The 16,063-nt window shown below is 37.2% G+C and overlaps 2 protein-coding genes across 2 annotated transcripts in view; one reads left to right on the plus strand and one right to left on the minus strand.

Moving 5' to 3' along the window:
* Positions 1 to 381: 381 nt before the first annotated feature.
* Positions 382 to 9,645, minus strand: LOC139944411 (josephin-2-like). The gene is made up of 4 exons (XM_071941424.1): positions 9,541 to 9,645; positions 7,730 to 7,940; positions 6,438 to 6,563; positions 382 to 5,208 (listed from the first exon to the last, which is right to left on the minus strand). The coding sequence occupies exons 2-4, from the start codon at positions 7,843 to 7,845 to the stop codon at positions 4,920 to 4,922; spliced, it is 531 nt and encodes a 176-aa protein (XP_071797525.1). The 5' UTR covers positions 7,846 to 7,940; positions 9,541 to 9,645; the 3' UTR covers positions 382 to 4,919.
* A 1,125-nt stretch (positions 9,646 to 10,770) lies between these two features.
* LOC139944484 (cytoglobin-2-like) overlaps positions 10,771 to 16,063 on the plus strand; it is a 57,175-nt gene continuing 51,882 nt past the window's right edge. Inside the window, exon 1 of the mRNA XM_071941512.1 lies at positions 10,771 to 11,174. Coding sequence (XP_071797613.1) covers positions 11,158 to 11,174 — 17 coding nt within the window. The 5' untranslated portion in view covers positions 10,771 to 11,157. The remainder of the gene's footprint in view (positions 11,175 to 16,063) is intronic.

Here is a 16,063-nt window from a genome sequence, read left to right on the forward strand (position 1 = left end):
ATTAAATAAGCCTTATCCCACGTTTTAATGTCTTAAACCACATTGACTGCCTAAAACGTCAAGGATCACAATAACACGCACCCCTAGCCCTCTTCTTCAATCCCCGTGTCAAAGTGGTACAGTCCGTAATACGACATCCATCGTGCGCGCCCTCCTCGTCCATGCCCTGCTAACTCTCAACCAAACTGTTTTGAATTCCCGTCCCTGCATTTTGTGTTCCATTTTAAAACGTTTTGAGTTTAGGATTTCGAGAATGATAATTAAAAAGCATTCTTACTTATTAGGCCTACACTAATTGATTCACAGAGCAGGGATAAATTACCAAGTCAGGAAACCAACACAAAAGCACACAATTCTGTCACAATATGAAATACATAATTTTAATTTGTCCTTTTTATGTTTTACACTTTTTACATTGTGTATAGTACCATTTATTAACAACCTGACAGAAAACTTCCTATTGGAAAGGTGGAAAAGATGTGATGCAATTAATGCAATAAATGTAGCATCTTGTTAATTTGTTTTTCTTACAAATCAAGAACACGAAGAAGTCTGGCTGAACAAAAACAGGAAAGACAAGAGTGCAAATGATTTCATGAATATTGTTCCTCTTCATGAGAAAGAACATAATAATGAATTATTTGTGTCTAAAAGAACATTACAAATAATTGTTACATAATTAACATTTAAATAAAAAACCTATATGTGAAAGTTTCTTCGTAAAAAAAAAAAGGTGGTTACCATTTTTTTCAGTAGGGATGAATTTTTGAAACAGAATTTATTTCAAGAATTTCAGATAGAGCATCTTGCTTTAATGTGCACTTTAGTTATGTTTATCTTCAGCAACTGTTTTTTACTTTCTTCTTATTGTGAAATAAATTGTTGTCTAACCACTAAAGTAAACAGATGGAGCAAGATTAATATTTTTTTTTTTTTTTGAAAGAAGAATTTTAAATTGTTTGTGCCGCAATTATTAGACAAGCAATACAAGAAGCACTTAAAATCCCTTAAAATGTTATGAAGTTTGCACAATCTAATCGGATATTTCTTTTTAAAGGCACTGGACACCTTCGGTTGAACTGTCAATGACCAGTATCCCAAATTAGTGCATAAAAAAAATTTAAAAAAATCTGTGAACATTTTGACACAATTTTTCATCGAAGTTGCAAGAGAAAAAACACTATTGCACAAATTGGTGTGCTTTCAGATACCTAAAAAAAGGCTTCCGGTCTGAAGACTTTTATTATTCGAGTGATAAATTACCTCTTTCAAAAGCTATACGCAACCTCAGAGGGAACTGTTTCTCATAATGTTTTATACTGTCAACATCTATCCATTACTCGTTACCAAGTAATTAGTTATGCTGATAATTATTTTGAGTAATTACCAATAGTGTCCAGTGCCTCTAATTGATTGAAATGCAGTAAATATTAAGATTTTGTTTTAACAAGTGCACATTACACCAAAAAATACCAGCAATGAATAAGGCACCTGCCTGGTTACATACATTCATGATACAAATGTTAACGATAAATTGTTAACAATATTATAATAAATAATAATTTTTCTTTCTTCAAGTTGCTATATGTTTTTTAGGCATGATATTTGGCCCTTGGAGAAAAGTAGAATGTTAATGAGTACAAGAGATGAGCTTTGTTTAACTATTAAACAACAATTGCAAATTTTTTTTTCTGAGGGGCAAAATAAATCGGAAATCAGATTATAAAGTAGGAATAACATCAAGCCTGGTTTTAAACGAAATAGTACAAATAAAATGTCCACTTTTATGGAGTATAACTTTTAAAACTTTTTCTTTTTACAAAAAATTCAGATACATTAGATGCAAAAGATCAGGTGGATTTTGTATTAATTAAAACAGGTGATCGAGAAGTTACAGTAACTTCAATAAAGAGTTTATAATAATAAGAAGAAGAAGAAGAAGAAAAGTAATATTGGGTTTTTATATAGCGCTTTGTACAATATGTCTCACAGCACTCCCAACCCTTATTACTGAACCATTTCATTCCTTAAATCATCTCAGTTCCCTGGGGAGTATACAGCCTGTGCCGCCAAATATGTAGTCCACTAAGCTAAACCAACCACAAGAACCATCTCTACCCTCACAGGTACCCATTTACCCATAGGTGGAGAGAAGCAATTATAGTTAAGTGTCTTGCTCAGGGACACAAGTGTCACGACCGGGATCAAGCCCACACTCTGCTAAACAGAAACACCAGAGCTTGGGTTCCTTGCTCTTATTCGTTCAGCCACGACACCCCAATTTATATGGTCCTCCCCTCCTTTTAAGGTAGAGTCATAGATTGATTTTTGTCAAATGCTGATTTATGGGCAAAGTTATAGAGAAAGATACAATAAAAGTCACATAATAAAGTTTCAGCAGAATCATAGTCTAATTGCTGAGAAAAAAATAGTATTTCACAAGATGTTGAAATGTTGAATCCATCTACGATTAAAGAAGTTAACAGCAGTTACTCAAAACATTTCTGGCCGCAGCAATTGCTCTCTGAGAAACGATTAATGCATGAATTTTCTCAGGACCAGTTTTTTTTTTGTGTGTGTGAAAAATTATCCAAACCATATTATTTTTGAGAGAAGTCTTTCTCAAAAAAATAGCTTATACTATCAACAGATGTAGCGCTTCTCACCAAATAACTTTTAATTGTCATAAATTACTGGTGCATTTACCAATCTATGACCCTACCTTTAAGTTGTTAACATATGTAAAAAGTATAACAATTTGTTTTTTGTTCACTTCTGCTTAAAGAGAATGTCAATTTGAATCGTCACCAGATTGCACAATGGAAAAACAAGAAAAAGGCATAAACATCTAATAAAAAACACACACAACAATAAATTCTCTTTGAGAAAAAAACACAAAATCTTTCAGACTCCAAGAAAAAAAATTCTAACCAATCTCATTCCGTTTTACTCCACCTTTAAAAATCTTTGGGAGAACTCTGGTGAATAAATAACAAAAATGCAATGTTCACAATACTGATTCCATTAGTTACTTTTAGCTTGCATGAATTACTGCTACAAAATATATTATACTACTGTATTGAAAACAAGCAAGTACTGACTGCACCAATAATGTGACCTGACTTTAGATCCAATAAAAGATAACATGGCTTTTTATCACAAACTTCATTCACATTGTTTTTACAGATCTTACAGACCTGGAATTACATGAATGAAGACCACGGAAACCGTGGCCTATAATGCTACTGGTCTTGGCCACTGTGAATGATACATGTAAATGCACTACGCCAGCCTGCAATTTATGACATCATGTGGTGAATGTATCTACACAGTCCAGACTCAACCCTCCCACTGTCTGACCATTGAATATAATTCACTGTGATTTTGAATGATCCAGGAACTATGCCAGCCCGCAGTATGATATCAAGTACTGAATGCATCTGCATAGTACACAGTCAACCCTCCTACTGTCTGACCATTCAATGTCATCCACTGTAGTTTGGAATGACACTATGCCAGCCTGCAATTTATGACATCATGTGGTGAATGTAACTACACATTCCAGACTCAACCCTCCCACTGTCTGACCATTGAATATCATTCACTGTGGTTTTGAATGTTCGAGGAACTATGCCAGCCTGCAATATGAAACCAAGTGATGAATGCATCTGCATAGTACACAGTCAACCCTCCTACTGTTTGATCATTCAATGTCATCCACTGTAGTTTGGAATGACACTATGCCAGCCTGCAATTTATGGTATCTTGTGGTGAATGTATCTAACAACCCTCCTACTGTATGACCGTTCAATATCATCCACTGTGGTTTTGAATGATAGAGGAACTATGCCAGACTGCAATATGATTCAATGTTGTGATGGCATCTACACACAGAACACAAGGTTTTATTGTGTGCACAGTTGTGTCAGAATTTCATCTCTGAACATAATAATGAAAGGGTAATGCCATTTTCATTTTGCAAAGGGCACTTCCATTGGAAAATCTTAAAGTCAATAGGAAAATTTTGAGGGGCACCAAGGCCAACAGGACCTGGGGCACTGAAGGCCATGGCATCCTCAGCCATACACAACCCATTCAGTTAAGCGGTTAAATGATCAACAAGCTAAATAAATGTTACCAGAAGAATTTTTTTTACCTACATAAAAACTATCCACAATATGTTGAGTGGTAAATCTCCTTTTCTTTGTAGCCAAAAACAAATTTATCATGGAAGAAAAAGCTATAAATATCTATCAAAATCTGAGACAAAACGGCAAGAGCTGCTGCAGATTCTTTGCCGTCTAGTCTTGCCTTTCCAGTGACCTCTGACCTGGGCCCAATTTCATAGAGCTGCTTTTAAGCACAAAAAAAAGTAGCTAAGCACAGCAACATTATGCTTACCAGATTAAGTTTACCAGCATAAATGCCATGTCACATGTACAATTTGTGACTGGTATTGTGTTCATTTCTGCTAAGCAGGGAATTGTTAAGCACAATGCAATTGGACACTGTCAGTAGGATCTCCTCCAGATCCAAATGTCTCGCATGTAATTCAGCTTTCTCGTCTTGAGTTGTAGTCTCTTTTAAATAAAACACAAATCTCTTTCAGTTCACAGAACTGGGATGTATAGTCCTCACAACTCCTTTTTCAATAGCATAATCACAGGCCTGATAAATCACGGAGGCAATAAAAACGATTGCCCCCATGCCCCCTGGTCATTGCCTCCATCCCCTTGAAATACTCCAGTAGAAATTTACATCTCACAGGGTGCCATTTACCAAGGAGAAAAATGCTTTGGTGTCCTTACCGTTTCAAAAACGAAGCATACAGGCCTGTTATCAGCATTATTTTTCTACGGAGGAAGGTCAGTCATGACAAAAGTTCAACATGACTGTCTCTATCCTTAAACTAGCACGGGTCACTTCAGCCATGTTCTTGACTCTGCCACCTCCTTCGTCACAACCAGCAACAGCTCACACCCTTTTAGTTTTAGCTGAGTCTCCAAGAAACTCCGCAGCTTGCCGGCATCTCCGATTGTAACGGGCTTGCTGAGTTTGGAGTCTAGGTTGTAGTACGTGCCGTCGATCTGACGGACAGCGATCCAGTGTTTGCGGCGGATCGGTACGCTGACGAAGCCCAGCTGCATGGGTGAGGGAATGTTTATGATGAAACCCAGCAGGACGTCAAGTCTTAGCTCCGCTAGGCATCTAGAAGTTAGTGTAACAAAAAACCAACAACGACAAGGTGCTTTAAAGGGAAGGTCTATGTTTAGTTATCCCTCTTTTAAATAATGGCAATAAATACCTTTGGTTAGAAGCCTACAGCAGAATTTGGTTGTATAAAGTACTTTGAAAAACATTTCACTTTGATGTAATGTAAAGAGATAACAGTTTTTTTGCACCAAAATTTGAATCTGAGAGATCTTGTATTGCTATGTGGACAAATTCCCTCCGGATTTTGAACTGAAATTTTCAGATGTTAATTTTTATGTGTACATAAACCACAGGTATACTTTGCCTTTGACAACAGCATTGTAACTATAAAAACATCAGAAAAATTTCCTGACCACTCAATATTTCTACAGTTTTAAATGTCACTGTGCAGCCTCTAAAACGATAAGGGGAGAAGCTAAATTGAGAAGCTAAATTGCAGTACGCAAATAAAGCTCTATACCAAGTTCTTCCATAATACACGGCAAGGGCAGTTTAAAGATTTGGAATCGTTAAAGGAACACGTTGCCTTGGATCGGTCGAGTTGGTCTTTGAAAAGCAGTTGTAACCGTTTGTTATAAAATGCATATCGTTAGAAAGGTGTTTTAAAAGTAGAATACAATGATCCACACACATTTGCCTCGAAACTGCGTGGTTTTCCTTTTACTTTGCAAACTAACATGGTCGGCCATTTATGGGAGTCAAAAAATTGTCTCCCAAAAATGGCCAACCGTGTTAGTCGACGAGGTAAAAGGAAAACTGTGCAATTTCGAGGCATGTTTGTGTGGATCATTGTATTCTACTTTTACAACATCTTTCAAACCATATGCATTTTATAACAAACGGTTACAAACGCTTTTCAAAGACCAACTCGACTGATCCAAGGCAACATGTTCCTTTAAGACTTTTTAATAAAAAAAACCTCTTCAAAAGTAAGATGGCCTTGCCCTCTCAAAAAAATGAAACTCCAGGGGTGGATTTCACAATGAGTTAGAACTAGTCTTATCTCGACTTAGGACGAGTTACTCGTCCTAACTTAAGACTATGGGTTTTTGATATCTCCTAGGACTAGTCCTAAGTTAGGACTAGTCCTAACTCTTTGTGAAATCGACCCTAGGCCTGTTATGGTTGATTATGTGTTTAGCAATGTGTTAATTTTTCAGATTAGTTAGAGAGCAATATAAATCCTTTGTATAATTATTATTATTGTTGACTATTATTCTCACCTCCGTTTGTCCCACCACACGGCTTCACACTCCTTGTGTTGTAGAGCAGCCATGATGACATTGACGTCATAGTTTCCTAGTCCCAGCATGCTCTTGTGTGGATTCAGTACTGATCCTGGTGAAAGACTGATATACAGCAACAAACGTTGAAAATAGAATAAGCTGTCACAAAATAGTTAATGGCCAGATGTTTTGACCCCAGGAGTAGCAGAGTCTTTCTTGAAGGCTAAATGGCGACACAAACACAACACAACACAACACACATAAATATGTATACTAGTAAGTATTGTTTGAAGCTATTTATGGTGTGGAGAAATAGAAAGAAACTATAAAATTATAAATAGTAAGCTTGCGGGTCCAACCATGCGTAAATCCTTTTTTGGCTCTGAGAAGAGCCAGTTAGTTTGGTATCAACATTCTAACAGTATACTCGTCTTCTCCTGAAGATGAGTATACTTGTGTGTAACAGAAGCAGTAAAGTAGCCGAAATGATAGAAAGAAGCACACAGAAAAAGCAAGGAATTAATAAGTTTCCGTGGCCTCTTACAGAAGTTTTCACAAACAGATTCAATTCAACTCAGTTCACATCATCAAAAGGAGAGACAAAATGAAGACTGAGAATTTTAGCCTAAACATGTCAATATGTTATGCCATAGAGCACTGGACTCAAGCTCTGGTGTTTCTGATCAGCAGAGTATGGGTTCGAATCCCAGTCTTGAAACTTAACCATTATTGCATTGTCCATCAGATGGGACGTAAAGCCATAAATGTAGGTCCCATGTGTTGTGTTATGTACGTTAATGAACCCAGATATATTTATCATTAGTGATAAAGCACCTTGTAAACCATTATAAAGTGCCACACAAATCGCTCTCATAATTAAAAAAAAATTAAAAAAATTAAACAAAATGTCTTAAATTTAGTTCAAGCACCTTGAGTACCATATTGGTACATCAGGCGCATATTAAATACCAAGAATGAAGTCTTTATGCAGGGACCTGTAAAGAAGAATTTTCTACCATATAACTCCATATAGCATATCAGGTTGATACTCTTAAGTTGCAGATAATCAACCACAAAGAAAAAAGGGGGTAAGGTGGGGGAAGTTTCCAGTACAGACAATACAAGCAAATGTGATGAAACATCAAAAAGTGTATAATAATGACCGTGTCAAAAACAGCTTCAACGGCAGCTTCGGCAGTAGGTACGACCAGTGACCTACAGAACAACATGAATAAGATATATTGAAGAGAATAGACAGAAGACAGAGCTGTTAATAGAGTGGTGCCTACTTTTGACAGAGTTCATCCAATAGTTGTTTACTGAATGCTTGGCCGTCCTGGAACACATTGTTGAGGGCGTGTAAAGCGCACAGCTCCCACTTCTGTCGCTCATGGTATACAGACATAATGCTCAGCGTTGGGGGCGCTGTTGGTGATGATTAGATGATCATGAGATGGGTTTAGTAAGGCCACCGGATGTCTGACTTCCAATGGTCCCAATCTTTTGAAAAGGGAAATAACAAAAAGAAAACACTGAAAAACATGAAATTATGGCTTAATATTATTTCCTTTTCCACGACTGGTCCCATGGTGTAACAACAAGAAAAACTTTTGGGGCATAGGTTGACCTAGACCGAGTAACTGAGGCTCTGAACTCATTAAAAAATTTTTTTTTGACATTTGCATTTTCATACGAAATGAGTACAGAGCCCCTGTTTGTTAGTGGGTCTAAGGCTTACCAAACTTTCTCACCGATACAAATTATGACAGCATCTGACTGAGCTATGTGAATTAGTTGGGAAAACTTGCAGTTTTCAGTTTCCACGTTTTCTGTAAATATTATAATCTTACCTTATATGTTTTTTTGTGTGTGGTCATTAAAGCCATTATACACTTTCGGTAAACAGTATTGTCCAAATCCCACACTTCGTGTATCACAACTTATAATAAAATAACAAACCTGTGAAAAATTTAGGCTCAATCGGTCTCCGGAGTCGGGGAGAAAATAACGGGAAAACCCACTCTTGTTTTCACGCGTTTCGCCGTGTCATGACCTGTGTTTAAAATAAATCCGTAGTTCTCGCTAACGAGAATTGATAATTGTTTTAATGTTTTCTCAAAAAGTAAAGCATTTCATGGAATAATATTTCAAGAGAAGTCTTTCACCATTACCTTCTGTAAACCCTGTAAATTATTTGTAAATCTGTGATTTTTTCTGTATAATGGCTTTAACTTAAATAAATAAATAATAACCTCAATGACTCCTAACAATACATGACGTACCTTCTGCTACAGCCTCCTACCCTAGCTAGGGGAATATCCAAAATAAAAAAGCAATAGACTTCTAGGAGCACACAGATTACAACAAACTTACAAAGGTCCGGAAGTTTATCTTTGAAATTGAAAGGGCAAGGCCATTTTCAATTTGCCTCTAGAGCACTTGCATTGGCCAAATCAGTAAAGACTAAAGTCACGATGGTCCCCGGCCGGCGTCGGCCCAATGCTGAGGCCCCCGTCTACGCTCAGCTGCTGCACGCTGGTCATGCTGGTGTCACGCGAACGCGAACAGCACATCCGTCGGCGTGTCTTTGCCATGCGTCTGACGGTTGAACAGACAATCTGTTGAGTTACCCGAATGACCGACTGACGAGCTAGTTGTCATGACTCATGCCGACATGGTTGTCTGACATTTTTTCTCAATCAATACCATGAATATGAAGAACGGAGAGCCTGCCGGGCCCAAACATCAAGGCAAGGAAGTAAATGTCATGAAATGTCCGCTATCCGGCCAGCATGTTCACTCCTCATGCTCATTTCAGTTTTAAACGTAGGAGGAAAATGAAAACACCAAAGAAGGAAAAAAACAAACACGTAGTCCGGTATGGCATATCGAACCGGGATCCACAAGGTGATGTCAGTCATATTGTCAGTGTTTTTAATATAATTTAATAAAAAAAATTAATGTCAACAAACAATCAACAAAATATTTTACCTTACGAAATTATAAATCTTCTTGTAAAACTTTTAAGCATATTTGACTTGTTGCCTAATTATCCTACTTTATACATCCTGTTTTTAAACATATACATACACCAACTCACCAATATTGTAATGACACTTTAATTAGGCTTTAGAGTTAGGAAGAAAAACAAAAACAAACTCCGCTATTTCTCGTCAACTGATGTGGGCGGCCATCTTTGTTGCCTTGTTCTGTTATAACAGAAGAGGGCGCTACACCATAATAACAGACTGATGGGCGTGTCAAAAAGTTTGGTTAATTAAACATCATTGACGAAATTAACTTGCTTAAAAACGATGACAAATTGTGTATGTTCTTATTATTACCTATTAATTGTGTGGTCTTTTGTGTTATCAGAAACACATTGATCAACTTTGTGACTGAATTGGGGTAAAACGGTCAGTCTTCCCATAGGCCCCTGTACACACATACAAAAATGGTAATATTATTTTATAAGTTATGTAATTTAAATAAAAAGTGGTCGCAGATGATTATGCCTTTAGAAGGCCTAGTAGGCACTGTCTCAAACAAACAAACAAAAAGCAGATTAAACAGAAGGAAAACAAGTCCACCCAAATCTCATTGAGTGGGGGGGGGGGGGGGGTGGAGGATAGAAGCAACAAACAAGTAAAGCAGATCAGCCCTAGGTATTTTTTCTCTACAATGGGAAAGCAGCGAGCGGTTTAAATAGAGAGAGGTCACAGTCCACATTCCCGCACCAAATTACACTGTGTAGTCCTTGTTTTGTCCCTGGAACCCTCGAGGTAACACACTGAAGAAGAAAAATATGGCACTTTGTAAATTATTTACGAGCCCTTAGTCAAATTATTCACACTTTAAACAATATCCACTCAGTGTTGGTTAGTGACAGTCACATGATTGTCCATCACTCAATCAGTGACACTCGTTGCCAAGCAGACTTTGGTGTTAACTCGAGAAGGAAAAAAAAAACACCGCTCCCAAGTGACACTTTGATTGGAATTCTTTTGAATTGTACAATCTTGATATGTTTGAGCGTCCAAACACTCTCTTTTGATGTACGAAGGCTCACCCTCATGTGTTGTTAACGTTTCTCTCTATCACCATTGACGATCGTGTGTAAATATAAATCCCAACACAACAACACTACCCCTAAAAAAGAAAGAAAAAAACTCGCCCCCCAACAACACCCTGTTGATGGCGATAGCCGCACGCGCAGCATGCCAACAGTGCCGTATTATCAACACACCCCAATGAACTTTGATACCAATATTGCACCGATGTACACACAATGTCCATATATTTTGAGTAACAAAAAAAAATAGATGTAACATTTCCCATCAATAGTTCTTACAGATTAATATTTTCACGCGCCAGAGGTTATCTATATGCACTCAAGTGTGCAAGGAAAACATATAGCTCCACCTAGTGATACAGAAAAACTATTATTGCGCATTGACAACAAGTATACTCCACAGGAGGTTAGTAGACGGCCAGAGATCTCACGATTATAGATTTTTTTCCCCTCTTCCTTCTTCCCCCGGAGGTGATGAAGTCATAACCGAGCCTTGATTGCAAAAAGAAACCCTGTGATTGCTTACTTATTCCCGGGGATACATAGAGCGAGATACACGGTCGGCGGGGAGGAAGTTTTATATCAGTCAAATCACAGAGTGCCCCGTTTTTCTACAACAGTCTTCCATCAAGTCGAATCATCATCATGACGAGCGAGACGAGGTGAGTGGGCATTTTTATTTTATTGTGAAATCAACAGCTTGTGTTTTCAAAGGGAAAGGTTAAATCTTTCATTCAGAAGAATGCATATCATTTGGTTTTCAATAATATCATACAACGAAAAGTAAAAGTTATGGCGTCAATACTTGTGTTTTCAAATGTATAGTTCTGTTTTATTTGTACAGACAGCGGCCGCCATACAGTATTATTGCCATTTTTTTAGTTGTCATAAATAATTTTTCTTTACATATTTTCTCTCAGCGGCATACAAACGCACTATGCGGAAGTTATTTTAATTTTCAAATGTACAACTTTCAGTTTATTTATTGGTTTTGGTCACCGGTTTAGTTCCAGCCATTTTGTTTCTTATTTGTAATGGTTTTAAAATGAGCGACTTCACTGTGCGCCTATACTGGTCTGTCCATTTTAAGTCCTTTTATATTTCAGTCAGAAGTTTAATTGAATTTAAGTTCATATTGCTATCATTTAAAACAAAATATAAGATTCTCTGTCAACGTTTACCCTTCCAGACAAGCAGATTGATGTCTTATTTTGACATTATTTTAAACGAATTAAATGCGTTTTCACCGAACGGTTGCTTAGATCGTTCAGGCTCAGCAAAATGTGTTTATAAAAATTCGAAAGTAATATTTTATAATAAGTTCGATCACCGTTGGATTTTGCATGAAGGTTGGTATTTTTTGCACATAAACAATCTATTCAGCAGTGTATATTATTTAAATCATAATTTTATACATATTTCTGTATTTTGTTTTTGTTTTCTGTCTTGGAGCTTTCTATCAATGTTTGACATGCAAATTTTCCATTTTTATCTTTTTTAATGAACAAATAAATTATTGAATGAATTGAATTGAATTGAATTTTCACAGGCGACTTGAAGTATATTTTTCCTGACATAGTGGTTTAAAAATCAGCATTTCGTCGACAAGAACCAATCTATGACCCCACCTTTAAGTTAATTTGTGTGTGTTAGAATAGAAACCACTTCAATTTGAATAGTAATAGTTTTGTTATGGGTGATTACATCTTAACAAAATTTCACTTCAGGTGTGGTTTGGGAACACAATCTGTAATTTAATGGATCGGATGGTGCACCATGTTTCTGTTGACCTTTGACCGTTATCCTCCTGAACAGATACAAATAGGATCAACTGATGCAGAAGCAAAATAATTGTAGTAAATGTTTCCCACCTGTAAATCACTGTTTTCTTTTGGATGCGTTGAGCTTTGTTGGTTTCTCCGTGGATTAAGAGTGTTTATAAAATATTTCTATAGGTGTTATAATAAAATAAACAATTCAAAAGGAAAATGTGACGCACTTGGGCAGACACATACCTCCCCCCCCCCCCTGTAGTATACAACTACCATCCTCCAAAAAAGTCCTGATTTTCAAACAAAAATTCCCTATTGAAAAACACTACGACAGTGGCAATTTTGATGTACAGAAATAAATTGCGGGCAGACATGGATGTCAGCAGCGGTTGCGGCGGTGGTGGTGAGGGGCGGGGCGGGGGTGGAGAGGGTATGGAGAGGATACTGTTTAGAGCTTTATTTTTTGGGTGATGTGTACTTCTTGCAATATGTTGGGGGAAACCTTCGTTGGTGTTTTCGGGAAAATTATAGGGTTATTTTTTTCTTTTCTACTCATGAATCATTGTTTGGGATCCGCCATACTGATCAATAGACAATGTATTGTGAATCGTGTACTGTAACTATAGATGGATTACTTTCGCTCGACTGTGATGCAAGATTAGAAGAAAGCGATAAATTAAAGTTTTCCAGGAAAGGAATTCGCCACCAGCAAACCAACACGAAGCCGAACAATTCTACATTCGGTTTAATAAAACATTTCGCATTTCGGTTTTTACCTTTCGGCATTTCTCAGCATGAACAATTTAGCATGGGCTCAAAACTTAAAAAAAAAAAAAATGTACTCCTGATTAATAAGAAAACGAAAAAAAAACACCCATTCGACTTGGATACGTGCGGAGCAGTATGAAGAACGAAGAAATTATAAACGAAATCATATACAACCCCTTAATATTAAACCAGGAACCAATTCGTGCATATAAAAAAAAACATTACACGCAATTGGTTAGACTCTTGTGCAGAAAATAATATTCCATAAAAAATCTTGATGATTTTACAGATCACGACCACATCAAACAAAAATTATTATTACACCAGCCATAAAAACTAAAAAATCATAGGGAAATATATATATGATTGTTAATAAATCGGTCCCGCTCGCAAGATAGAAAAAGATATGGGGGGGGGGGGTCGTTTACAGTCATTTCAAATAGATTTGATCCCTCTGTAGATTCGTTTTGACCTTGGGGGTTATACGTGTTTATAGTCACCGGGTAAGAAAACTCTACTATAGATGGATTACTTCACGCTCGACTGGTGTATTTCCATTCAACCAAGCTTGTACAATTTAAGATTACCCACGATACGCTAATATCTACTCCTCTAAATTTCCCACACCCTTCGATACTATCAAAACAATTTTTTTTTCCTGGCGAGTCATAAGTTGGTTATTTTGTTTATGAGACCCCTCGGGCAACGGCAGTCAATAATATTTCATAAGAGGGATCTGAACATTAGAATTACCTACAATATTATTATCGAAGAGCTTGAGGCTGATTTATAATCTGCAAAGAAATTTAGGAATCCAAAACGAATCCAAATAATTTGTGATTTAGGCCAAGTACGAAGTCGCAATGGCGTCTGCGGCTATCGGCATCGTGGCTTAAAGGCAGTGGACACTATTGGTAGTTACTCGAAACAATGTTAGCATAAAACCTTTCTTGGTGACGAGTAATGGGGAGAGGTTGATAGTATAAAACATTGTGAGAAACGGCTCCCTCTGAAGTGCCATAGTTTTCGAGAAAGAAGTAATTTTCCACGAATTTGATTTCGAGACCTCAGATTTAGGACTTGAGTTCTCAATATCAACCATCTAAACGCACACAACTTCGTGTGGCAAGAGTGTTTTTTTCTTTCATTATTATCTCGCAAGTTCGATGACCGATTGAGCTCCAATTTTCACAGGTTTGTTGTTTTATGCATATGTTGAGATACACTAAGTGAAAAGGCTAGTCTTTGACAATTACCAATAGTGTCCACTGCCTTTAACCGTCAACGTTGAAGAATATGCAATTTCAGTGATACAGTCATAGCCAGTGCCGAATACGTTAATCCGGACACGGCTATGGACCCTTCTCATGTTTCTTACATCTGGGCACAATTTCACAGAGCTGGTTAAGCAGCAAATGGCTTAACAATTTATTTTCTGGTAAGCAGAAATGAGCAGGATACCAGTCACAAATTGTATTAGTTTGGCATGGTAACGTTATTCTGGTGAGCGAAATGTTATTGTGCTTAGCTACTTTTTGTGCTAAGCAGCCCTATGAAGTTAGGCACACAGGGCTCAAGTGGGATTCATACTCAAACAGGGGGCAGACTACTTTTTGATTACACTATTTCGAATGGAACAAGAAAAACAAACAGAATCTTTTTACGGATAATGACGACCCAGTCACAAAATATAACCGTATGTGTCATGTTTGTCATTCAATTACCACGAATCTATAAGTTGTTCCCCAAATCCCAGGTGGGCCCTACAACTTCGAATTCGAAGACTGATGCACCGTGCACGACGGAAATGTCCAAACAAAATGAAACCCAAGGTCTATCCACACAGTTTTTTGTCCTGTGCTGGGACACTGCCTGACTGCCGCGTCATGGGCCGGGCTGCTTCGTGGCCCCGTATCTTTAAAGGTTAAATAATAATACCCGAAGTTTCATTCTAATACTTGGCAAAACCAACTTATAATCTCCGAGCAAGGGCAGTAGTCACGGCGAATAAACGGTTACGATTAAGCGATTCCGACGGCCATTCATCTTACAGGTGGTTGGAATTCAAAGTCAGAGTGCCTAGGTCAGTAAACAAAATGTATCGCACAAAAAAATCCAAAACGAGTTTAAAACTGGTCCATGGTACAAGGGCGATCCATTGTCCAGCTTGGTAAACTTGTTCACAAACCATTTGTTGATGACGGCTGCCTTGAATAAACATTGGTGTATGTGCCTGTCAACAATACGTGCCATGGTGATAATAAATGTAGCTTGGAAAAATTCAAGTCTCAACCAATAATGCAAACAAAATCTGAAGCAAATTATCAACTTAGCTTTCTAAAAGAAATTGCACAGAAAATACTTTGTTTAGAGATGCTATGTCAGAAATTTGGCCGCAAACATTAAACAATAGATTTGTTTGAGTGAATGGTATTTCAAAGAGTATCACCCGCTCTAACGAAAAATAGTTTAACTTTTACTTTTAATGGTCAGGAACCATGACAAAAATTTGAAACATTTCTTATAAAACACATAAGAATTGGTCACGTGATATATTGTCAGGATCCCGACAAAAACTAATGTTTAGCACTTTATTTCACTGCTACTAATAATTGGCGGACTTTTTCGAGCAATGGCTCAAATGAAAGCTTGTCACTTTCTCGACCCCCATCAAAATACCTATTGAATTTTAAATCAAAAATTTTGGGTCAAATCGACCCAAAAATCTGACATAGCATCTTTAAATACCCCAACATCCCAGGTACTAAGTTCGTACAGCTTTTACTGTTACTCGTGAGAGTCCAAACATGATACAAAACGTTCACTATTTACATATGGATAGTGTTGTATCTTGCCTGCCAGAAAGGCTCTGGAATGTACACGGTCACTCTTTGTGTAATTAAAGGTTCCATGCTAAAATACACACAAATGGCTGAAACAGTTGGTAGCTTCATCTTGATTTGAAGAAGTTGGGCCTGATATTAGTCTTAATACCAATGCAAATGTAAATC

This window comes from Asterias amurensis, chromosome 11 (assembly GCF_032118995.1).
Source record: "Asterias amurensis chromosome 11, ASM3211899v1".
In the NCBI taxonomy this organism is placed as follows: Eukaryota; Metazoa; Echinodermata; class Asteroidea; order Forcipulatida; family Asteriidae; genus Asterias; species Asterias amurensis.

What these genes read in the sequence shown, in the direction of transcription:
- LOC139944411 (XM_071941424.1), bottom strand. Translation starts at nt 7,845, where the DNA reads ATGTCTGTATACCATGAGCGACAGAAGTGGGAGCTGTGCGCTTTACAC. An exon ending in TTGGATGAACTCTGTCAAAA is followed by an intron (nt 6,564 to 7,729) that starts GTAGGCACCACT and finishes GCTGTATATCAG; the next exon opens with TCTTTCACCAGGATCAGTAC. An exon ending in GTGTGGTGGGACAAACGGAG is followed by an intron (nt 5,209 to 6,437) that starts GTGAGAATAATA and finishes ACTAACTTCTAG; the next exon opens with ATGCCTAGCGGAGCTAAGAC.